Source organism: Salmo salar, chromosome ssa09, assembly GCF_905237065.1.
Source record: "Salmo salar chromosome ssa09, Ssal_v3.1, whole genome shotgun sequence".
NCBI classification, from domain to species: Eukaryota; Metazoa; Chordata; class Actinopteri; order Salmoniformes; family Salmonidae; genus Salmo; species Salmo salar.
Genome location: NC_059450.1, coordinates 44,060,411 through 44,086,638, shown reverse-complemented (window position 1 = coordinate 44,086,638; position 26,228 = coordinate 44,060,411). Strand labels below are relative to the sequence as shown.

Genomic DNA, 26,228 nt, shown 5'->3' with positions numbered 1-26,228 from the left:
TTAACTAGTATTTAGTTGTTTAATAACCTTGTACCACACTTGCTAATTAGTTTACCTTGTACACGGTAACTTTTCTCCATAGATGTTGAAATTCAGCACTGTTCAGTTTTCCAGTGATTGATGTCTGGAGAAGGAAAGGTTAAGGAAATCTACAAAGGCAGAATATAATATTTTCCAGTAATTGATGTCTGGAGAAGGAAAGGTTAAGGAAATCTACAAAGGCAAAATATAAAAAGTCTGTACATTTTGCCCTGTAATGGGCTAAAGCCATATGTTTAGTTATGTGGTCTGTTTAATGTTGGTGGAACTAACTGCAGTGCCTTGCAAAAGTATTCATCACCCTTGGCATTTTTCCTATTTTGTTGCATTACAACCTGTAATTTAAATGGATTTTAATTTGGATTTCATGTAATGGAAATACACAAAATAGTCCAAATTGGTGAAGTGAAATTTAAAAAAAATTACTCGTTTAAAAAAAATATCTAAAATAAAAAACGGAAAAGTGGAGCATGCATATGTATTCACACCCTTTGATATCCAAACAGGTCAGGGACAAAGTTGTGGAGAAGTACAGATAAGGGTTGGGTTATAAAAAAATATCCATAACTTTGAACATCCCACAGAGCACCATTAAATCCATTAATAAAAAATGGAAAGAATATGGCACCACAACAAACCTGCCAAGAGAGGGCAAGGAGGGCATTAATCAGAGAGGAAACAAAGAGTCCAAAGATAACCCTGAAGGAGTTGCAAAGCTCTATAGCGGAGATTGAAGTATCTGTCCATAGGACCACTAAATGGTACAATCCACAAAGCTGGGCTTTACAGAAAAGTGTCCAGAAAAAAGCCATTGCGTAGAGAAAAAAATGAGCAAACACGTTTGGTGTTCGCCAAAAGGCATTTGGGAGACTCCCCATACATATAGAAGAAGGTTCTCTGGTCAGATGAGACTAAAATTGAGCTTTTTGGCCATCAAGGAAAAGGCTATGTCTGGCACAAACCCAACACCTCTCATCACCCCGAGAACACCATCCCCACAGTGAAGCATGGTGGTGGCAGCATCATGCTGTGGGGATGTTTTCATCAGCAGGGAATGGGAAACTGGTCAGAATTGAAGGAATGATGGATTGCGCTAAATTCAGGGAAATTCTTGAGGGAAACCTGTTTGTCTTCCAGAGATTGAGACTGGGATGGAGGTTCACTTTCCAGCAGGACAATGACCCTAAGCATACTGCTAAAGCAACACTTGAGTGGTTTAATGGAAAACATTTAAATGTCTTAGAATGGCCTAATCAAAGCACAGACCTCAATCCAATTGAAAATCTGTGTTATGACTTAAACCTCTTACATCTAGACGTTCCGCTAGCGGAACACCTGCTCCAATATCCAATGATAGGCGTGGCGCGAATTACAAATTCCTCAAAAATACAAAAACTTCCATTTTTCAAACATATGACTATTTCACAGCATTTTAAAGACAAGACTCTCCTTTATCTAACCACACTGTCCGATTTCAAAAAGGCTTTACAACGAAAGCAAAACATTAGATTATGTCAGCAGAGTACCAAGCCAGAAATAATCAGACACCCATTTTTCAAACTAGCATATGTCACAAAAACCCAGAAGACAGCTAAATGCAGCACTAACCTTTGATGATCTTCATCAGATGACACACCTAGGACATTATGTTATACAATACATGCATGTTTTGTTCAATCAAGTTCATATTTATATCAAAAAACAGCTTTTTACATTAGCATGTGACGTTCAGAACTAGCATACTAGCGTTCCAGACACTATCTGAAAGGGTAAATAAGGGTTGCGCGCATGGCGCAATTCGTGACAAAAAAAATCTAAATATTCCATTACCGTACTTCGAAGCATGTCAACCGCTGTTTAAAATCCATTTTTATGCCATTTTTCTCGTAAAAAAGCGAAAATATTCCGACCGGGAATGTCCATTTAGCTAAACAGAGGAAAGTAAACAAAGCTTTTTGTCGACGCGGGCACGAGCCTGAGTCTCACAGTACTGTAACCAGCCACTACCCAAACGCGCTACTTTGTTTCAGCCAGAGCCTGCAAAGCCACGATTCAGCTTTTTACCGCCTTCTGAGACCCTATGGCAGCTGTAGGAAGTGTCACGGGACAGCTAAGATCCTCACTCTTCAATAAACAGAGACAAGAAGAACGACACCTTGTCAGACAGGCCACTTCCTGAATGAAACCTTCTCAGATTTTGGCCTGCCATATGAGTTCTGTTATACTCACAGACACCATTCAAACATTTTTAGAAACTTTAGGGTGTTTTCTATCCATATGTAATAAGTATATGCATATTCTAGTTACTGGGTAGGAGTGGTAACCAGATTAAATCGGGTACGTTTTTTATCCGTCCGTGAAAATACTGCCCCCTAGCCATAACAGGTTAAAGATTGCTGTGCACCCATCCAACTTGAAGGAGCTGGAGCAGTTTTGCCTTGAAGAATTGGCCAAAATCCCAGTGGCTAGATGGGCCAAGCTTATAAAGACATATCCCGAAATACTGGTGGCTCTACAAAGTATTGACTTTGGGGGGGTGAATAGTAATGCACGCTCAAGTTCTGTTTTTTTTGTCTTATTTCTTGTTTGTTTCACAATGAAAAATATTTTGCATCTTCAAAGTGGTAGGCATGTTGTGTAAATCAAATGATACAAACCCCCCCAAAAAATCAATTTTAATTCCAGATTGTAAGGCAACACACTAGGAAAAATGCCAATGGTGGGTCAATGCTATTGCAGAGCTCTTATTATTAAAGATGTAGTTTAAGTATAACTCTGACTGGTGTGTGAAGTTTGTTTCTCTCCTCATTTGGTAATACAGAAATTAATCACCACAATATATATTTATATTCTGGACTTAATTCCTTTCTTTATGTTTTGGGGTCTGCATGTATTGCTGTGTAATGTTAGGTATTACTGCACTGTTGGAGCCAGGAACATAATCATTTAGTTAGGTATTACTGCACTGTTGGAGCCAGAAACATAATCATTTAGTTAGGTATTACTGCACTGTTGGAGCCAGAAACATAATCATTTAGTTAGGTAGTACTGCACTGTTGGAGCTAGGAACACAAGCATTTTGCGACACACGTGATAACATCTGCAAAATCTGTATACACAACCAATAAAATTTGATTTGATAAGCAGGGCTTGGTTATAACCCTGAATGGTAGACCAACAGGTAGCTGTAGATAGATCAACTCTCCAGTAGGAGGTGCTGTAGATAGATCAACTCTCCAGTAGAAGGTGCTGTAGAGGGATCAACTCTCCAGTAGGAGGTGCTGTAGACAGATCAACTCTCCAGTAGGAGGTGCTGTAGACAGATCAACTCTCCAGTAGGAGGTACTGCCCAGCCTATTGTTTTTTGTAATAGTGGATATTACGTTGAAGTTCTGACGTTTTTTTTAATGGTGCAAATTCAAAATATTGTATACAAGGTTTGCCTATGTTGAAATTTGGTCACCATGATGACATAATCCTGTGGAAATTTGACCCTCAAAATAACAGTGCAACTGACTTTTTTTAAATCCAATGTATTTTCCACATAGATTCCACGTCACAATACATTGACAAATTATGCTAATTTATCCAGTTTGTACCCAGTGGAATGGTATTGTCTCTTACCTGTCCACTGTGTCTGCATTGAGACCAGATTCCTGGTCCCTCCCTGTATACTAATTATTTGACTGATATTCTTTCCAAATAATATGCAGTTATCTATTTTAAAACACATATTGATGTCATAAGTCAATGGTGCCACATGTCAATTATTTAAGAAGGCGGGATCATTATGATTTAAATGGTTTCACTGTCCAGATCCGTCTACATTTGAAGGATATCCAGACACCTCCGGAGGTGGTCAGGAAGATCCGATCACTATCAGATCCCAGTGTGTCTTTTGATAGTATATACCTGTCTACAAATGTGGGCACAATCAGGATGTAGAAACAATCTGGACAAAGGGTGCATGTTAGCACCAGCTATAAACAGGGCCTAAGGGTCATTGCAAAAACTCCTACATTCATTCACAGATTTTACTGCTACATTTTGAACAATGTACTCTTGTAAAGTACTGTTCAAGGTGTTTCACGACAGAAAACATCATGGGAGACTGTCACTAAACTCATGAAGGATACATCCATTAAGGCCACCATGCTGCGACAGGACTCCAAGCTGAAGCCTTGTGTTTTCTTTGCATATCCTGTATAAAATGGGAAAAGGTGGCACATCAAAAGAAATCCTACAGCTACAATCAAGCAACCCATTGCTCACCAAACACCCATCCTTGTATCCTTGTGTGTGATTCTGATCTCATCACAACTAATGTATGTCTGTTCAAACTCCTGCTTTTGGTCACAAATGACTGGGAATCTCCATGATGATTGATTTTCTCTTTACATACCTTGGAGGAGAGTTTCATTTAAAATCCTCTGAAGCTGTTCAGCATCCACCTCCTCAAACTTTTCAGTGAAAATAAAAAGAGTGTTATTGATTATTTATATATATATATGCACACAGTATCTCACTAAAGTGAGTACACCCCTCAAATTTTTGTAAATATTTGAGTATATCATGTCATGTGACAACACTGAAGAAATGACCCTTTGCTACAATGTAAAGTAGTGAGTGTACAGCTTGTATAACAGTGTAAATTTGCTGTCCCCTCAAAATAACACAACACACAGCAATTAATGTATAAACTGCTGGCAACAAGGTTTAGTTTATATATATACACTGCTCAAACAAATAAAGGGAACACTTAAACAACACATCCTAGATCTGAATGAAATAAATAATCTTATTAAATACTTTTTTCTTTACATAGTTGAATGTGCTGACAACAAAATCACACAAAAATAATCAATGGAAATCCAATTTATGGAGGTCTGGATTTGGAGTCACACTCAAAATTAAAGTGGAAAACCACACTACAGGCTGGTCCAACTTTGATGTAATGTCCTTAAAACAAGTCAAAATGAGGCTCAGTAGTGTCTGTGGCCTCCACGTGCCTGTATGACCTCCCTACAATGCCTGGGCATGCTCCTGATAAGGTGGCGGATGGTCTCCTGAGGGATCTCCTCCCAGACCTGGACTAAAGCATCCGCCAACTCCTGGACAGTCTGTGGTGCAACGTGGCGTTGGTGGATGGAGCGAGACATGATGTCCCAGATGTGCTCAATTGGATTCAGGTCTGGGGAACGGGCGGGCCAGTCCATAGCGTCAATGCCTTCCTCTTGCAGGAACTGCTGACACACTCCAGCCACATGAGGTTGAGCATTGTCTTGCATTAGGAGGAACCCAGGGCCAACCGCACCAGCATATGGTCTCACAAGGGGTCTGAGGATCTCATCTCGGTACCTAATGGCAGTCAGGCTACCTCTGGCGAGCACATGGAGGGCTGTGCGGCCCCCCAAAGAAATGCCACCCCACACCATGACTGACCCACCGCCAAACCGGTCATGCTGGAGGATGTTGCAGGCAGCAGAACGTTCTCCACGGCGTCTCCAGACTCTGTCACGTCTGTCACATGTGCTCAGAGTGAACCTGCTTTCATCTGTGAAGAGCACAGGGCGCCAGTGGCGAATTTGCCAAATCTTGGTGTTCTCTGGCAAATGCCAAACGTCCTGCACGGTGTTGGGCTGTAAGCTCTGGCAGCGCTCCTCCTGCTCCTCCTTGCACAAAGGCGGAGGTAGCGGTCCTGCTGCTGGGTTGTTGCCCTCCTACGGCCTCCTCCACGTCTCCTGATGTACTGGCCTGTCTCCTGGTAGCGCCTCCATGCTCTGGACCCTACGCTGACAGACACAGCAAACCTTCTTGCCACAGCTCGCATTGATGTGCCATCCTGAATGAGCTGCACTACCTGAGCCACTTGTGTGGGTTGTAGACTCCGTCTCATGCTACCACTAGAGTGAAAGCACCGCCAGCATTCAAAAGTGACCAAAACATCAGCCAGGAAGCATAGGAAATGAGAAGTGGTCTGTGGTCTCCACCTGCAGAACCACTCCTTTATTGGGAGTGTCTTGCTAATTGCCTATAATTTCCACCTGTTGTCTATTCCATTTGCACAACAGCATGTGAAATTTATTGTCAATCAGTGTTGCTTCCTAAGTGGACAGTTTGATTTCACAGAAGTGTGATTGACTTGGAGTTACATTGTGTTGTTTAAGTGTTCCCTTTATTTTTTTGAGCAGTATATATATATCCTATATCCTAGGTCCTAATGTTTGAGATAGGTCCTAATGTTTGAGATACTATATATATATATATCTATATATAGTTTAACAATTGTTAAAAAGTAGTAATATTCTCAAATGCTATAGATTTTATTAGTTTATGTGTTTTAATTTCACATTGCCTCCTTTTGTGTTCAAATGAAAGATATTGGGAACTTGCCTGATCAGAATATTGCCGAAACATAGTTTGTTTGCTGTCCATATCTGCTCTATTGTGAGTAGGCATGGGCTAAAAAAATGAAATATAAGATATTAAAAAGGAAGACAATATCAGAAGATAAATAGAAATACACGGTTCACCTTAAATACCTTGGGGATTCCCTCAATATCTACATATGTGGGATGAAATAAAGTTTTCCTTAAATACCTTGGAGATTTCCACAATATCTTGGTCATTTGAATTTTCACTGAGGAAAAAAATGAAGACTGTTTTGTTTCTGTTAGGAAAACATAAATTATTGTGAAACTCAGCCCAGGATTCAATCTCATCGCGGGTTGTTGATAATGCACATTTTAAAGGCAAAGCTACAGTGTTCGCAGAGATTGCATTCACAGTAAAATATTACAGATATTGGCTCAATTGAAAATGACCTTTGGTGCATTGTTTACAGGCGCAAACAGATTGAATCCCGGTCCTAATGTTTGCTATGATCACTGACTGTAAAAAATATGTGACATTAATTAAGGGTATAGTTCACCCAAGTTACAAAATTCCATATTGGTTTCCCTGAAAGCAATCTATGGACAAGCTAGGACCGCAATCCATGGTTTGGATATATTTTTCACGATTTATGTCCAAATCATCTTAAACTAACTTTATTTGTAAGGAAACCAATATGAAATGGTGTAACTTGGATAAACAACCCCTTTATTATGAATGGGGGGGGGGGGAGCTGTGCTTACTGGATTTGGGTTTCCACCTTGGAGAGAATGGACAGGATGAAGGAGGCGGTTTCGTTTGGGTTGAAGGATGATGGCACAATCAGGTATTCACCAGGTTTCAGCCTAGAGAGCAGCACCACTGTTCGAGCATTCAGGAGGTTCTTGGTTTGGGCGACAGGCACATTGGTGTTGAAGAAGTCGGCAGGAAACTTCCCCCTCTGTCCTTTGAACTGAGATCACAATCATAGAATGTTTTACATAAGGCTGCAGATCATTTCCAATTCAAATCTGGACCTTGAAGCCATTTCTACCACATGTGATGATCCATTATATTGGCCAGATAGTCTAGTGGCTGCTCTAACTTTTATAACGTTATTTGTGAAATGTATGTTTAAAAGTTACTTACTTGGGAAGGCACCTGTTAGAATGTAAAAGAAAGACAATTCAATTGCAGGAACAATAGCATACCTGGCCCAGTTGAATGTATTGTTCTGGCATAACATCCTACATGTAGGTTCACAAATGGGCATATTTGCATTGAGAACTGCACAGTGCCAACATACGTTAGAGGACCTTACAAAGAGATCTCCCGTTTAACTTACACTACTGACATGACAGTTTATGGCACAATAACAGTGCTACCTGTAACAAAGTCCTCAGAGGAAGCACATAGCTTTGCTTCAATCTGTACATGTTTTTTTGGGGATAAAGTTGAGATAAACTACAGTATATAACATAACGAAAGGCGTGCACCAAAGAAGGGCACTGACCTCGAAGATGTTGATGCCGATGTAGAGACTTTTGACCAGGCGTCTGTTTCTCTTGTCAGGCTTCTGCATCAGAGACACCAACGTGTTGTTGTCCCCCTGTGTCTCAGAGCAGTCCCTGTCTAATCCCTCAATCTTCACCCGATACTGGGGATTTGTCCAGAAACTGTCTGGGAGACAAAAAATTATGGACATGTTGACGGTAAATTCTGGTAATTTATAGTCATCAACTGCAAATAATTCCTTGTTGAAAGCAAAACATTTAAATCAAGATGTAATTTACTTGGGAAATTCATGCAGCCACCAGCAGTGGTTCCTGCAACCCATCTGCCATCATGTATGGAGTGTGTCCAAAGACCTTTAGAGTTGCCGTCAAGAAAATCAGGGCACATACAGCAGATAGTCACATCTGTGAAGTGCTTACAGAAGTCTTCCATTGTCATCCTGAGAAGACAACCAAAATTGTGAATTGGTTCTGGTATTGAAATATCACTATAGATGTGGACTGACACTGTACTGTATGTGTTAATCGCTTACAACAAAATATTGACATGGTCTGCAAAACAAATTTCTGCATTAAAAATGGTTTACCAGAATTCACCATCCTCTTTCACTGACAGACACATCTTCCGATCATTAGGACTCACTGTTTGCCACATGGATGACCTGGTTGAAATACAAACATCATGTCAATAGTTTGGATGCGGTAAGGCCACTGGTTAGTTAGTGGTAGTACTCCAGAGTCTAGGTGGCCAAGAGACAACAATGTAAAAGCTTTAACGCTCTGGCTGCTTGTGAGTGACTTCCGAATACACTGTAAAAAAGGTAAGGGAGATTAGCTGACATTTCATAAAAAGACCTCTCAAAGACAATGGGTGTGATGACATCGCAGGGTGTATATATGTGTATATGTATGTATGTATATTTATTTATTTAGTAATAGAATGAGAATTATTGGCCACAACATGTACATACTGAGGAATTTGACCTGGTGAAATGGTGCTGGCTACAATATAAATAAATAAATAAATAAATAAATAAATAAATAAATAAAACATACATACATACATACATACATTTATTTATTTATTTATTTATATTGTAGCCAGCACCATTTCACCAGGTCAAATTCCTCAGTATGTACATGTTGTGGCCAATAATTCTGATTCTATTACATTTTATTGAAAAGGCACTTTTTAATTGATATCTTTAGGGTTATAAATAAAAATAAAATATACACACACACATATATATATATATATATACATACTGCTCAAAAAAATAAAGGGAACACTTAAACAACACAATGTAACTCCAAGTCAATCACACTTCTGTGAAATCAAACTGTCCACTTAGGAAGCAACACTGATTGACAATAAATTTCACATGCTGTTGTGCAAATGGAATAGACAACAGGTGGAAATTATAGGCAATTAGCAAGACACCCCCAATAAAGGAGTGTTTCTGCAGGTGGGGACCACAGACCACTTCTCAGTTCCTATGCTTCCTGGCTGATGTTTTGGTCACTTTTGAATGCTGGCGGTGCTTTAACTCTAGTGGTAGCATGAGACGGAGTCTACAACCCACACAAGTGGCTCAGGTAGTGCAGCTCATCCAGGATGGCACATCAATGCGAGCTGTGGCAAGAAGGTTTGCTGTGTCTGTCAGCGTAGTGTCCAGAGCATGGAGGTGCTACCAGGAGACAGGCCAGTACATCAGGAGACGTGGAAGAGGCCGTAGGAGGGCAACAACCCAGCAGCAGGACCGCTACCTCCGCCTTTGTGCAAGGAGGAGCACTGCCAGAGCCCTGCAAAATGACCTCCAGCAGGCCACAAATGTGCATGTGTCTGCTCAAACGGTCAGAAACAGACTCCATGAGGGTGGTATGAGGGCCCGACGTCCACAGGTGGGGGTTGTGCTTACAGCCCAACACCGTGCAGGACGTTTGGCATTTGCCAGAGAACACCAAGATTGGCAAATTCGCCACTGGCGCCCTGTGCTCTTCACAGATGAAAGCAGGTTCACACTGAGCACATGTGACAGACGTGACAGAGTCTGGAGACGCCGTGGAGAACGTTCTGCTGCCTGCAACATCCTCCAGCATGACCGGTTTGGCGGTGGGTCAGTCATGGTGTGGGGTGGCATTTCTTTGGGGGGCCGCACAGCCCTCCATGTGCTCGCCAGAGGTAGCCTGACTGCCATTAGGTACCGAGATGAGATCCTCAGACCCCTTGTGAGACCATATGCTGGTGCGGTTGGCCCTGGGTTCCTCCTAATGCAAGACAATGCTAGACCTCATGTGGCTGGAGTGTGTCAGCAGTTCCTGCAAGAGGAAGGCATTGATGCTATGGACTGGCCCGCCCATTCCCCAGACCTGAATCCAATTGAGCACATCTGGGACATCATGTCTCGCTCCATCCACCAATGCCACGTTGCACCACAGACTGTCCAGGAGTTGGCGGATGCTTTAGTCCCAGGTCTGGGAAGAGATCCCTCAGGAGACCATCCGCCACCTCATCAGGAGCATGCCCAGGCGTTGTAGGGAGGTCATACAGGCACGTGGAGGCCACACACACTACTGAGCCTCATTTTGACTTGTTTTAACCTCTATGGGCTAGGTGGGTCCCACCTACTCAACAGCCAGTTGAATCCTGTGGCGCGTTATTCAAATCCTTAGATATGCTATTACTTCAATTTTTCAAAAATATGACTATTTTACACCATTTTAAAGATAAGACTCTCGTTAATCTAACCACACTGTCCGATTTCAAAAAGGCTTTACAACGAAAGCAAACCATTAGATTATGTCAGCAGAGTACCGAGCCAGAAATAATCAGACACCCATTTTTCAAGCTAGCATATAATGTCACAGCTAAATGTAGCACTAACCTTTGATGATCTTCATCAGATGACAACCCTAGGACATTATGTTATACAATACATGCATGTTTTGTTCAATCAAGGTCATATTTATATCAAAAAACAGCTTTTTACATTAGCATGTGACTAGCACGTGACTAGCATTCCCACCGAACACTGCTGGTGAATTTACTAAATTACTCACGATAAACGTTCACAAAAAGCATAACAATTATTTTAAGAATTATAGATACAGAACTCCTCTATGCACTCGATATGTCCGATTTTAAAATAGCTTTTCGGTGAAAGCACATTTTGCAATATTCTCAGTAGATAGCCCGGCATCACATGGCTAGCTATTTAGACACCCAGCAGGTTTAGCACTCATCAAAGTCAGATTTACTATAAGAAAAATGTTCTTACCTTTGTTGTCTTCGTCAGAATGCACTCCCAGGACTTCTACTTCAATAACAAATGTTGGTTTGGTCCAAAATAATCCATCGTTATATCCAAACAGCGGCGTTTTGTTCGTGCGTTCTAGACACTATCCTAAAGGCTAAATAAGGGTGACGAGCATGGCGCAATTCGTGACAAAAGAATTCTAAATATTCCATTACCGTACTTCGAAGCATGTCAACCGCTGTTTAAAATCAATTTTTATGCCATTTTTCTCATAAAAAAGCGATAATATTCCGACCGGGAATCTGCGTTTAGATAAACAGACAAAGGAAAACAAAGCATTTGGTCTAAGCGTGCACGCGCCTAAGCCCATAGTACTCTGAGTGGCCACTTGCCAAAAGCGATAAAGTGTTTCAGCCAGAGCCTGCCTCGATATCGTTCAACGTATTCCCGGGCTCTGAGACCCTATGGAAGACGTAGGAAGTGTCACGTTATTGCACAGATCCTGAGTCTTCAATAAAAAGAGCCAAGATGAAACACTACTTCTCAGACAGGCCACTTCCTGCTTGAAATCTTCTCAGGTTTTGGCCTGCCATAGGAGTTCTGTTATACTCACAGACACCATTCAAACAGTTTTAGAAACTTTAGGGTGTTTTCTATCCAAAGCCAATAATTATATGCATATTCTAGTTACTGGGCAGGAGTAGTAACCAGATTAAATCGGGTACGTTTTTTATCCAGCCGTGTCAATACTGCCCCCTATCCCCAACAGGTTTTAAGGACATTACATCAAAGTTGGATCAGCCTGTAGTGTGGTTTTCCACTTTAATTTTGAGTGTGACTCCAAATCCAGACCTCCATGGGTTGATAAATTGGATTTCCATTGATTATTTTTGTGTGATTTTGTTGTCAACACATTCAACTATGTAAAGAAAAAAGTATTTAATAAGATTATTTCTTTCATTCAGATCTAGGATGTGTTGTTTAAGTGTTCCCTTTATTTTTTTGAGCAGTATATATATATATATATATATACTACCAGTCAAAAGTTTTAGAACACCTTCTCATTCAAGGGTTTTTCTTAATTTTTTATGTTTTCTACATTGTAGAATAATAGTGAAGACATCAAGACTACAAAATAACACATATGGAATTTTTCAAATAGTCACACTTTGCCTTGATGACAGCTTTGGCACTCTTGGCATTCTCTCAACCAGCTTCACCTGGAATACTTTTCCAACAGTCTTGAAGGAGTGCCCACATATGCTGAGCACTTGTTGGTTGCTTTTCCTTCACTCTGCGGTCCGACTCATCCCAAACCATCTCAATTTGATTGAGGTCGGGGGACTGTGGAGGCCAGGTCATCTGATGCAGCACTCCATCACTCTCCTTCTTGGTCAAATAGCCCTTACACAGCCTGGAGGTGTATTGGGTCATTGTCCTGTTGAAAACAAATGATAGTCCCACTAAGTGCAAACCAGATGGGATGGCGTATCGGTGCAGAATGCTGTGGTAGCCGTGCTGGTTAAGTGTGCCTTGAATTCTAAATAAATCACAGACATCGTCAACAGCAAAGCACCCCTACACCATATCACCTCCTCTTCCATGTTTTACGGGGGGAAATACACATGCGGAGATCATCCGTTCACCTACTCTGTGTCTTACAAAGACACGGTGGTTGGAACCAAAAATCTTCAATATGGACTCCAAACAAATTTCAACCGTCTAATGTCCATTGCTCATGTTTTTTTGGCCCAAGAAAGTCCCTTATTCTTATTGGTGTACTTTAGTAGTAGTTTCTTTGCAGCAATTTGACCATGAAGACCTGATTCACACAGTCTCCTCTGAACAGTTGATGTTGAGTTGTGTCTGAACTCTGTGAAGCATTTATCTGGGCTGCAATTTCTGAGACTGGTAACTCTAATGAACGTATCCTCTACAGCAGAGGTAACTCTGGGTCTTCATTTCCTGTGGCGGTCTTCATGAGAGCCAGTTTCATCACAGCGCTTGATGGTTTTTGCGACTGCACATGAAGAAACATTCAAAGTTCTTGACATTTTCCGTATTGACTTACCTTCATGTCTTAATGTAATGATGGACTGTCATTTCTCTTTACTTATTTGAGCTGTTCTTGTGATAATATGGACTTGGTCTTTTACCAAACAGGCTATCTTCTGTATAATACTCTTGGCATTCTCTCAACCAGCTTCATGAGGTAGTCACCTGGAATGCATTTCAATTACTTTCTTAAGAGTTAATTTGTGTATTTTCTTTCCTTCTTAATGCATTCTCTCAACCAGCTTCATGAGGTAGTCACCTGGAATGCATTTCAATTACTTTGTTACACAAATTAACTCTTAAGAAAGTAATTTAAATGCATTCCAGGTGACTACCTCATTAAGCTGGTTAAGAGAATGCCAAGAGTGTGCAAAGCTGTCATCAAGGCAAAGGGTGTCTATTTGAAGAATCTCAAATATAAAATATGTATTTGATTAGATGTATGGTTACTTTATGTCTTCACAATTGTTTTACAATGTATAAAATAGCAACAATAAAGAAAAACCCTTGAATGAGTAGGTGTTTAAAACGTTTTACCGGTAGTGTATATACAAACAAAGTATGTAGACTATACTGTAGATACAGCAAAAAAGAACAATTACACATACTGAGGAAGAATCTAATAAACAAAGGTATCTATTGTGAATAGCTAATCCTTACTTATCACATGTTACAGTCAGACTATACTGTAAATCCTAACTTATCACATGTCACAGTCAGACTATACTGTAAACCCTTACTTATCACATGTCACAGTCAGACTATACTGTACATCCTTACTTATCACAGTCAGACTATACTGTAAATCCTTACTTATCACATGTCACAGTCAGACTATACTGTAAATCCTTACTTATCACATGTCACAGTCAGACTATACTGTAAATCCTTACTTATCACATGTCACAGTCAGACTATACTGTAAATCCTTACTTATCACATGTCACAGTCAGACTATATTGTAAATCCTTATCACTTGTCACAGTCAGACTATACTGTAAATCCTTACTTATCACATGTCACAGTCAGACTATACTGTAAATCCTTACTTATCACATGTCACAGTCAGACTATACTGTAAATCCTTACTTATCACATGTCACAGTCAGACTCTACTGTAAATCCTTACTTATCGCTCCAGTCTCCCTTCCACTCTCCCCGGCCCCAGGGGTTGAAGAGGCGGATCAGATTAACTGGCCTGCCTTGGCTCATGATCTGTGGAAGAAACCAGAATGAACACCAGCAGTAATCTCAGAGCAGGAAATGAATCTGGGTCCCCGATGGGACAAACCAGCATCTTTACCATTAGACCAAGAGGAATTCCATAGTGGACCGAAGGCTGGCACTAATTTAGAAGTCTCAGGTAAGGCTGCCTCATCACAAGACCACGAGACCAACTCATGTTCGCTACACGTGGATAGGGTAAATTGTTCATAGCAGAATTATACCACACTTCCTCTCCCATTTCCCTCCAGGTGGAACTAAAGTAAATAATTGGCTCTATTCTGGCAAAGCAAACAATGTTTTTTCATGGCAATAAAGGAAAGAGAGCATATGGCCAAAATATATCAGCTCCAAAGCATTTCTGTCAGATTGTTAGTTCCATACAGTACCTGTTTAACTCCTGTGACGGTGTAAGCATGACCCCTCACTAATCCGTTGGGTGCCACCGTGTTCGCTGATGTTTCCTACAGAACAATAGACACAGGTATTATAGGTATTATAAAGTGAAGTAATTGGACCGTAACAGAACAGAGGTTTCAGTCACAAAATAGAACACAATATGAACACAACCTTCATATCTTTTGTGTTAAAGGACAAGTCTTAACTTCAACTACGCTTAGTAACTCATATTGTCATATATCTTGACATCAGTGCATGATTCATGGTAACTTATCATATTCTCATATATCTTGACATCAGTGCATGATTCATGGTAACTCTGAGTTACACTACATTTCTGCTCTACTAACTGGTTCGTTTAAAGGGTCATCATGGTGTTTCAGGGGGTGGTAGTGCTGCTCACCCCTTTAGGTGTGTTACACCCCATCAGAGATTTCGATTGGACAGCTCTGAACAGCAGGTCCCACAGATTTGATGGAGCGTCAGTGAGTTTGAATGTGATGTGAACCCCGCCAGTGAAGTCCATCATAGCCTCTGAAGGGGTCCCTAAATTCATGTCTGTGTAGGAGCCACACACCCTGCCAGAAGAAGACAGGTAAATAAGTCCTACATCGAGGAGGTGTTAAACTGTTTTATAACCAACTGATGTGGCTCACATACTTGGCGTAGGCTTTCTCCAGCAAGGCGGGCCAAAACTCATTGGGAGTTTTTGAATGAACGAAAATGAGATTGCCGTCAACTGTTGGTAGCTTGTCATCGATCACAACGTCCACCCACCTCCCAAACCTCCAGAACTGAAAGATAGGAGGAGAGGAGAATGATTCCTAGAGACTACTCTCTACATGGCTTGAGAAAGGCGTAGCCTAAGTATAGAAAGTCATTGTTCTCAATACCACTGAGAACCTTTTCAATGCATTAATAATCCTTTACGAACGACAGTTATTGCAATAGGTCAACGCATTTCTCACAAAGATAATGTACTGAGCCTGAGGTAATTTACCCTGAAGTGGAATATTCCACAGTAATCCTCTTTAAAGCTTTGATTTAGGGGTACTACTTGTTCCAGGATGTCCTTCTGGAACGTCAAAGACCCAATGGAAGCAAGAAACCAGCAATCTCCTGAACAAATAGAAATGACAAGTTTATGCACATCGTGACATTTGTAATGAAAAGGGAATGGTGTGGTGGGAGCATGGTGTGGTAGGGGCATGGTGTGGTGGGAGCATGGTGTGGTAGGGGCATGGTGTTGGGGGCATGGTGTGGTAGGGGCATGGTGTGGTAGGGGCATGGTGTGGTAGGGGCATGGTGTGGTGGGGGCATGGTGTGGTAGGGGCATGGTGTGGTAGGGGCATGGTGTGGTAGGGGCAAGGTGTGGTAGGGGCATGGTTTGGTGGGGGCATGGTGTGGTAGGGGCATGGTGTGGTGGGGGCATGGTGTGGTAGGGGAATGGTGTGGTAGGGGCATGGTGTGGTGGGAGCATGGTGTGGTGGGAGCATGGTGTGGTAGGGGCATGGTGTGGTGGGGGCATGGTGTGGTAGGGGCATGGTGTGGTAGGGGAATGGTGTGGTGGGGGCATGGTGTGGTAGGAGCATGGTGTGGTAAGGGGATGGTGTGGTAGGGGGATGGTGTGGTGGGGCATGGTGTGGTAGGGGCATGGTGTGGTGGGAGCATGGTGTGGTGGGGCCATGGTGTGGTAGAGGCATGGTGTGGTGGGGGCATGGTGTGGTAGGGGCATGGTGTGGTGGGGGCATGGTGTGGTAGGGGCATGGTGTGGTGGAGGCATGGTGTGGTAGGGACAAGGTGTGGTAGGAGCATGGTGTGGTAGGAGCATGGTGTGGTAGGGGCATGGTGTGGTGGGGGCATGGTGTGGTGGGGGCATGGTGTGGTGGGGCATGGTGTGGTAGGGGCCATGTTGTGGTAGGGGCCATGTTGTGGTGGGGGCAGGGTGTGGTGGGAGCATGGTGTGATAGGGGCATGGTGTGGTAGGGGCATGGTGTGGTGGGGGCATGGTGTGGTGGGGGCATGGTGTGGTAGGGGCATGGTGTGGTAGGGGCATGGTGTGGTGGAGGCATGGTGTGGTGGGGGCATGGTGTGGTAGGGGCATGGTGTGGTGGGGCATGGTGTGGTAGGGGCATGGTGTGGTAGGGGCATGGTGTGGTGGGGCCATGGTGTGGTAGGGGCATGGTGTGGTGGGGCACGGTGTGGTAGGAGCATGGTGTGGTGGGGGCATGTTGTGGTAGGGGCATGGTGTGGTGGGGCATGGTGTGGTAGGGGCATGGTGTGGTAGGGGCATGGTGTGGTAGGGGCATGGTGTGGTAGGGCATGGTGTGGTAGGGGCATGGTGTGGTAGAGGCATGGTGTGGTAGGGGCATGGTGTGGTAGGGGCATGGTGTGGTGGGGCATGGTGTGGTAGGGGCATGGTGTGGTAGGGGCATGGTGTGGTAGGGGCATGATGTGGTGGGGCATGGTGTGGTAGGGACATGGTGTGGTAGGGGCATGGTGTGGTAGGGGCATGGTGTGGTGGGGCCATGGTGTGGTGTTGACACTTGCTTACAACCAAATCCACTTACCAACCATTCCTTGCCCAAAGTCAAACCTTGAAAGTCCATCCAGGATAAAATCTGGATTCTGTATCATTTTCTGGAAGAGTGAATACACACATTTCACCTATTAATAATATTTATAATTTCAGTTAATACTCTGTATTAATAAAATCAGTTAATACTCTGTGTTGTTACGTGTGCAGATCTGGATGATGTCATACCGCTGGTCTCAACCACACCACTCTGCTCATGTCATTAGGGGTAAGTAGCCCATCACCAATGGAGTTATGGTCTGGGGGGAACATCTCATCGATGTACCTCACTCCCCTGGCCAAACAGTATTGCGTCAGCTGCTGAAAGTCTTGGTTGCTGTGTTTCTCTGGGTTGGCAAGACTCCCAACACCCTCTTGCTTGTTGCGCTCCTGCATTATACTCATACACACACCGGGAGGAGGCATTGTTGTACTGTATGCAGGATCTGTTAGCAGGGTGAAATGATGAAATACTCAGATTTAATAGGTGGAGCCTAAATATAAATAACATTATTAAGTGTTGATAACAATTAGCAATACAACAGCTATTCAAAACAACTATGCAACACTATTAAAAAGTATATCCTTCAGCATATTGTAGGCTCCCTAGTTTTGCAAAAGTGTCTTTCCAGAAATTGCTTCATATTTTTTCAATATCTTATTCATGCTATAAATATTAACATCCAAATCAAAAATGCAATTGAAAGTGATGAAACATGGTAACACGTATAGAAAGTATATAAAGCTGCGTGCAGCAAGTTCACCAGTGTAAATAAAAGTCCAGTACTCCTGGACTCCATGAACACACTAAAAACGGTTTCAGGGAAGTCAATGTTGAAAATGGACAAAGTACATCTGACAACCTTAAATGTTGTCTATTTCATTTGGCTTTGACTCTCGATTCCAAATGTTACCCACATGATCCTCTACCATACTAACTAGGTCATGTTACCCACATGAGCCTCTATCATACTAACTAGGTAATGTTACCCACATGATCCTCTACCATACTAACTAGTTCATGTTACCCACATGATCCTCTATCATACTAACTAGGTAATGTTACCCACATGATCCTCTATCATACTAACTAGGTCATGTTACCCACATGAGCCTCTATCATACTAACTAGGTCATGTTACCCACATGAGCCTCTATCATACTAACTAGGTAATGTTACCCACATGATCCTCTATCATACTAACTAGGTAATGTTACCCACATGATCCTCTATTATACTAACTAGGTAATGTTACCCACATGATCCTCTATCATACTAACTAGGTAATGTTACCCACATGAGCCTCTATCGTACTAACTAGGTAATGTTACCCACATGATCCTCTATCATACTAACTAGGTAATGTTACCACATGAGCCTCTATCAAACTAACTAGGTAATGTTACCCACATGATCCTCTATCATAGTAACTAGGTCATGTTACCCACATTATCCATTATCATACTAACTAGGTAATGTTACCCACATGATCCTCTATCATACTAACTAGGTAACGTTACCCACATGATCCTCTATCATACTAACTAGGTAATATTACCCACATGATCCTCTATCATACTAACTAGGTAACATTACCCACATGATCCTCTATCATACTAACTAGGTAATGTTACCCACATTATCCTTTATCATACTAACTAGGTAATGTTACCCACATTATCCTTTATCATACTAACTAGGTAATGTTACCCACATGATCCTCTATCATACTAACTAGGTAATGTTACCCACATGATCCTCTATCATACTAACTAGGTAATGTTACCCTCATTATCCTTTATCATACTAACTAGGTAATGTTACCCACATAATCCTCTATCATACTAACTAGGTAATGTTACCCACATTATCCTTTATCATACTAACTAGGTAATGTTACCCACATTAGCCTCTATCATGCTATCTAGATGAAGTAAATTGGTCTTTAATCAATTACAATTGATTCAATAATTGCAAATGGAAACATGATCATGTCTGATTTATAACAAAGCAGTAGTAATATATATTACGTTATTGAAATCTTACTCCACCAGGGACATAAGCTATCAGAGTTGGTTAAAGTTTCTTACCTCAGAATATCAAAATTTTAACCAGGGTTTTCAACTTCTGTAAACCAATTCAAGTAATAGTCTTCTTATATACTTGTTTGCTGCCGTATTGCTCTGTACAGTAGGCTATGACGTAATGTGTGGACAGGCACCACCCACAGTACACACACACATTGCTTTGGCTGTGAGCCGTGTACCTTATCACCACAGCTTTCCATTGGTCAGGCTATTCTAATGGAAAATCTTGTTTAATTATGGAATCTTTTAGTTAAATGCCATTGTCTCTAATCAGCGTTTTCCTGGACGTGAACATACTGAAGACCACAACATCAGACAACCTGAAGTGAGTATACAGTATCTGACCTGCTTAGTAATACGTCATTGTTTTATAGTTGCTGGGTTAAAGGACCTCAAATGTATTTTGGTTAAAGGAACTCCCATGTATTTTGGTTTAAGGAACTCCCATGTATTTTGGTTAAAGGAAATCCCATGTATTTTGGTTAAAGGAAATGCCATGTATTTTGGTTTAAGGAACTCCCATGTATTTTGGTTAAAGGAAATCCCATGTATTTTGGTTAAAGGAACTCCCATGTATTTTGGTTTAAGGAAATTCCATGTCTTTTGGTTTAAGGAACTCCCATGTATTTTGGTTTAAGGAAATCCCATGTATTTTGGTTTAAGGAAATCCCATGTATTTTGGGTTAAAGGAAATCCCATGTATTTTGGTTAAAGGAACTCCCATGTATTTTGGTTAAAGGAAATCCCATGTATTTTGCTTAAAGGAACTCCCATGTATTTTGGTTTAATGAACTCCCATGTCTTGACAGTCCCCCAAAACGCCACAAGAATTACTTAAACAATATGCTTACATGATTATATTATTGATTACTCACCATTTTATTTGTAAAGACAGCTATTTAAAAATCCTCTGCCGAATAAACTAGTATTTGCCTTCCTCTGGTGGTCGGCTGCATCATTACATCAGTTAAAATCACATCACTTCAACGTTACGTCCCAGGGGCGGTCCTTAGAAAAACATTTATCCAGCTCGACTGCTTCATGGCACAGACGTGGCAAAGTCATCGCTGAATTTGTCTCAAGCAGGTGGGTCTAAATACATAACTTTCATAGCTCTACGATAAAGATTGCGACCAACACACTTCCCTAAACCTAAAATAAGTAAAGAGCAAATTTTGTGTGGATATCAAACATTTGTTTTACGTTGCTAGCAGAAACATTGCATATGATCACCACTACATTAATAAAATATTACCCTCTTGCTAGACTGATTACTAAAACCGTAGCGAAACAGTGCAAAACGTCTGTCAGCTCAACTGGTTTTAAGGAACTCCCATGTCTTTTGGTTAAAGGATTTCCCACGTCTTTTGGTTAAAGGAATTCCCATGTCTTTTGGTTAAAGGAATTCCCATGTCTTTTGGTTAAAGGAACTCCCATGTCTTTTGGTTAAAGGAAATCCCATGTCTTTTGGTTAAAGGAAATCCCATGTCTTTTGGTTACAGGAAATCCCATGTCTTTTGGTTACAGGAACTCCCATGTCTTTTAGTTACAGGAACTCCCATGTATTTTGGTTAAAGGAAATCCCATGTCTTTTGGTTAAAGGAACTCCCATGTCTTTTGGTTAAAGGAACTCCCATGGTGTGGATTTTGAGCTGCAGAAGACTGGCGCCTCCTTTTAGTGTATCAGCAAGGCTGATACATCATCCATCAGGTTTGTGTAGAGCTCAGACACAGACAGTTGGGGACTGACAGTAATTCTGCTGGCCTGTCTGACATTTTTATCCTGCTTCTTATAATAAAATAATAGTAATAGATGTTTTTTGGCATACATTTTACATAAGGTTGGTACTGGGAATCAAACCCATGACTCAAGCGCCATGTGCTACCAACTAAGATACAGAGGAACAGGACATACAGTTGAAGTCGGAAGTTTACATACACCTTAGCCAAATACATTTAAACTCAGTTTTTCACAATTCCTGACATTTAATCCTAGTAAAAATTCCCTGTCTTAGGTCAGTTAGGATCACCACTTTATTTTAATAATGTGAAATATCAGAATAATAGCAGAGAAAATAATTTATTTCAGCTTTTATTTTTTTGCTGAATTCTGCATACAGAGTGTCAAATTGGTGTTTGTCCCATTTTGTGAATTCTTGGTTGGTGAGCGGACCCCAGACCTCACTACCATAAAGGGCAATGGGTTCTATAACTGATTACAAGTATTTTTATCCAGATCCTAATTGGTATGTCGAATTTTATCTTCCTGTCTCCCCTTCCAGAGGGCCTGAGGCTCTTGGACCGCAACTGAGGACACACTGGCCTGACAACTGGATGAGCTTGGCCCAATCCCTCCTTGTCCCCCTCTACCTGCTACCTACCTGTTGCAGCCTCCACTGGTTCTTTCTCCCCTGCACTCACCAGAAACTTGGATTCCATTACTTTCCATGACATCTTTATGAAAAGACATCTGACCATAGGGTCTTGAAGTTTTAATACTTTCTCTATGGTCATTATGGATATTGTCTTGAGACTGCTGGCGATAGGGAGGAGGTCAGAGACCTGGCAGTGTGGTGCCAGGACAACAACCTCTCCCTCAACGTGATCAAAACAAAGGAGATGATCGTGGACTACAGGAAGAGGAGGGCCAAGTACGCCCCCATTAACATCAACGGGGCTGTAGTGGAGCGGGTCTACATCACCAACAAACTAGCATGGTCCTAACACACCAAGACAGTTGTGAAGAGGGCACGACACGTTTTCCCCCTCAGTAGACTGAAAAGATTTGGCATGGGTCCTCAGATCCTCAAAAATGTCAACAGCTGCACAATCGAGAGCAACTGCTCAGCATCCGACCGCAAGGCGCTACACGCGGTATGTGCATACGGCCCAGTACATTACTGGGGCCAAGCTTCAAATCAAGTCAGATTTGATTTCCTACCATCCAGGAACTCTATACCAAGCGGTGTCAGAGGAAGGCCCTAAAAATGGTCAAATACTCCAGCCATCCTATTCATAGACTGTTATCTCTGCTACCGCACGGAAAGCGTTACCGGAGCACCAAGTCTAGGTGTAAAATGTATTGGTCGCTAAATGCAGAGAATTTACGGACCATGTAAAAAACTGTTGTTCACTAAATCCGTCTAAGGGCCATACAAAAATGGCTGGCTGGTATGCCCTCACCCGTCTGAGCAGTCGGCTGCCCTCACCCGTCTGAGCGGTCAGCTGTGAATGTCCTCACCCGTCTGAGCGGTCGGCTGTGAATGTCCTCACCCGTCTGAGCAGTCAGCTGTGAATGTCCTCACCCGTCTGAGCGGTCGGCTGTGAATGTCCTCACCCATCTGAGCGGTCGGCTGTGAATGTCCTCACCCGTTATAAACTTACTGTACAACTGATTGGTTTGGTTCTGTCCTCTATAGTGCTGTCTGGTTAGAACATGATGTTGAGGCCCATCACGGTACACTTGATAGTCACCACCACACACACACACACACACACACACACACACACACAGTTGTCTTTGGTAATCTGAAAGAGACTTGGAATCTTATTGTTATGGTTCTATAAGACAATGATATTCACACATGTTAAGGGTTATAACTATAAAATATACATACAGTACCAGTCAAAAGTTTGGACTCACTTATTCATTCAAGGGTTTTTCTTTATTTTTTTATGTTTTCTACATTGTAGAATAATAGTGAAGACAACAAAACTATGAAATAGCACTTATGGAATCATGTAGTAACCAAAGAAGTGTTCAACAAATCAAAATATATTTTATATTTGTAACGGCTGTCGTAGAGCGGGGACCAAAGCGCAGCGTGTTGAGTGCTCATGATGATAATTTATTATAACTCAAAATACTGAAGCAAAATAACAAAGAGAAAAAACGACAGCGCACAGTTCTGTCAGGTACAGAGACTAAACAGAAAATAACTACCCACAAACACAGCTGGGAAAAAACCCTACTTAAGTATGATCTCCAATTAGAGACAACGAGGACCAGCTGCCTCTAGTTGGAGATCATCCTAAAAAAACAACATAGAAATAGAAAAACTAGAACTTAAACATAGAAATACAAAACAGAGAAAAACAGAAAAACACCCCCTGTCACGCCCTGACCTACTCTACCATAGTAATAACCTCTTACTATGGTCAGGACGTGACAATATTTGAGATTTTCAAAGTAGCCACCTGTTTGCCTTGATGACAGCTTTGCACACTCTTGGCATTCTCTCAACCAGCTTCATGAGGAATGCTTTTCCAAAAGTGTTGAAGGAGTTCCCACATATGCTGAGCACTTGTTGGCTGCTTTTCCTTCACTCTGTGGTCCAACTCATCCCAAACCATCTCATTTGGGTTGAGGTTGGGTGATTGTGGAGGCCAGGTCTTCTAATGCAGCACCATCACTCTCCTTCTTGGAGACTTTTGACTGGTACTGTATACGTACATGAATAAATGACAAATGGCATTTTACTTACACCATATCTATAACGGGCTATAAATACAGCCTAGATATAAACTTAAACTTAAACATTCACTTCTTGGAGAGAGAAAGAAACACTTATTACTTGGATTGACAAATGATTAATGTTTACGGCACCCTCTCACTCCAGCTTTGTGTGAGAATCTGCCAGGCTAAGACCTTATCAGATGTGGCCTGGTGCCACAGGGTCGTAAATTACTCTGTGCTTGAGCAAGCTCCGAGAACTGTCTGGGAGGACTCTAGAGAGGAGAGGAGCAGACTGGCCTTTTTTTTTTACACTAGTTCCAAAAGACTCCTTAACAGCTTCTACCCCCAAGCCATAAGACTGCTGAACAGTCAATCTAATGGCTACCTGGACTATTTGCATTGACCCCCCCCCCACACACACACACACCTTTTTACGCTGCTGCTACTCCGTGTCTATTTTATATGCATAGTCACTTTACCCCTACCTACATGTACTGTACATATTACCTCAATTACCTCTACTAACCTGTACCCCCACACACATTGCCCCTGTATATAGCCTCGTTATTGCTATTTTACATTTTCTTAACTCTTATTTTTCTTAAAACTGCATTGTTGTTTAAGGGCTTGTAATTACACTATCGTTCAAAAGTTTGGGGTCACTTAGAAATGTCCTTGTTTTCGAAAGAAAAGCATTTTTTTTCGTCCATTAAAATATCAACTTGATCAGAAATACAGTGTAGACATTGTTAATGTTGTAAATGACTATTGTAGCTGGAAACGGCAGATTTTTTATGGAATATCTACATAGGCGTACAGAGGCCCATTATCAGCAACCATCACTTCTGTGTTCCAATGGCACGTTTTGTTAGCTAATCTAAGTTTATCATTTTAAAAGGCTAAATGATCATTAGACAACCCTTTTGCAATTATGTTAGCACAGCTGAAAACTGTTGTCCTGATTAAAGAAGCAATAAAACTGGCCTTCTTTAGGCTAGTTGAGTATCTGGAGCATCAGCATTTGTGGGTTTGATTACAAGCTCAAAATGGCCAGAAACAAAGCACTTTCTTCTGAAACTCGTCAGTCTATTCTTGTTCTGAGAAATGAAGGCTATTCCATGCGAGAAATTGCCAAGAAACTGAAGATCTCGTACAACTCTGTGTACTACTTCCTTCACAGAACAGTGCAAACTGCCTCTAACCAGAATAGAAAGAGGAGTGGGAGGCCCCATTGCACAACTGAACAAGAGGACAAGTAAGTTCCATAGTGAATATTTTGATTCCACGAACAGATATGAATAGCAGAGAAGTAGACAAAACATGTTGGGGTAGTGGTCAAAACGGAAGTGAAAATGGTGTTGATGCGGTTACATAAACTGCTGTAACTTTTCATCCGAATATACATTTTTTGCTTTTTGTCTTAAGTTGTTGCAAAGTGGAAAAATTTGCTGATTTGGGTAAAACGTTGCAAGATTTCTCAAAGAGAATGACAGTTGGAAGTGATGATGTCACAATGGGGATCTTTAGAATATTGATGAAATTAAATGAAAGTGGATTAAGGCCAAAAAAAAAACGGGCAAAAAGTTTAATAACATTAAAAAAAGTTTTACACAGACCATTTCGGACGTTTTGAATTTCGAGCAGCGTTTCTAGCGTGCAGAAGAAGAATAAGAAGTATGTCGAATATCTAAGCTGGGGCTCTTGCTTCCCAAGCCCCACAATTAATTTCATTGGTACATGACTGTTCAGTCTGTTGAATATTCCATCAATAAAAATATGGATTTCTTGGTTGAATGAGGGTTTTATTAAACCTTGAAAAGGGACACACACACACAATAAAGGAAGTTTATCAAATAAAGTAATTGACAGGAAAAGTAATTTGCTACATCAATTATAGTCACAGCAGCTCCCCTTCATTTGTGTAACAGGGTGAATGGAATGGAGAAATGGTTTACAATAGGCAGAGTAGGGCTCAACAGGCGTCATGTGTCCCATAGGGCAACCTATTCTCTATAACGTTTCCCTGTTTAATACACTACTTTTGACCAGAGCTCTAAATTAGTGTACTATGTACATGGAATAGGGCGCCATTTGGGACACATTTCAACTGTTGATGAAGCCACCTGAAGTCAATGGCTGCGTACCAATTGTCCATCCCTCTCCTCGTGGATATCCAAGCATTAGATAGATGTAAGCATTGGCTTGAGCTATTGTATACCTTGGTTAAATCGCTGAGATGAGAAGAAATG

The 26,228-nt window shown here is 41.5% G+C and overlaps 1 protein-coding gene and 1 long non-coding RNA gene across 4 annotated transcripts in view; one reads left to right on the top strand and one right to left on the bottom strand.

Moving 5' to 3' along the window:
* Positions 1-19,725, bottom strand: part of LOC106611380 (calpain-1 catalytic subunit) — a 30,586-nt gene extending 10,861 nt beyond the window's left edge. For 2 of the 3 annotated variants that reach the window (XM_014211542.2, XM_045723692.1), the window contains exons 1-18: positions 19,527-19,725; positions 17,625-17,881; positions 17,431-17,500; positions 15,861-15,979; positions 15,521-15,654; positions 15,264-15,438; positions 14,851-14,925; positions 14,367-14,452; positions 8,513-8,587; positions 8,205-8,365; positions 7,925-8,091; positions 7,561-7,572; positions 7,176-7,384; positions 6,640-6,679; positions 6,433-6,501; positions 4,442-4,499; positions 4,176-4,240; positions 56-124 (exon numbers count right to left, since the gene is read on the bottom strand). In XM_014211542.2, the coding sequence (XP_014067017.1) occupies positions 56-124; positions 4,176-4,240; positions 4,442-4,499; positions 6,433-6,501; positions 6,640-6,679; positions 7,176-7,384; positions 7,561-7,572; positions 7,925-8,091; positions 8,205-8,365; positions 8,513-8,587; positions 14,367-14,452; positions 14,851-14,925; positions 15,264-15,438; positions 15,521-15,654; positions 15,861-15,979; positions 17,431-17,500; positions 17,625-17,861 (1,821 nt within the window). In that variant the 5' untranslated portion in view covers positions 17,862-17,881; positions 19,527-19,725. The other variant, XM_045723693.1, reaches the window with a different exon arrangement.
* On the top strand, positions 19,673-23,149 carry LOC106611390 (uncharacterized). Its single transcript, XR_001330099.2, has 3 exons — positions 19,673-19,848; positions 21,151-21,234; positions 21,806-23,149. It is a non-coding gene; the product is annotated as an uncharacterized lncRNA (long non-coding RNA).
* Positions 23,150-26,228: the final 3,079 nt, after the last annotated feature.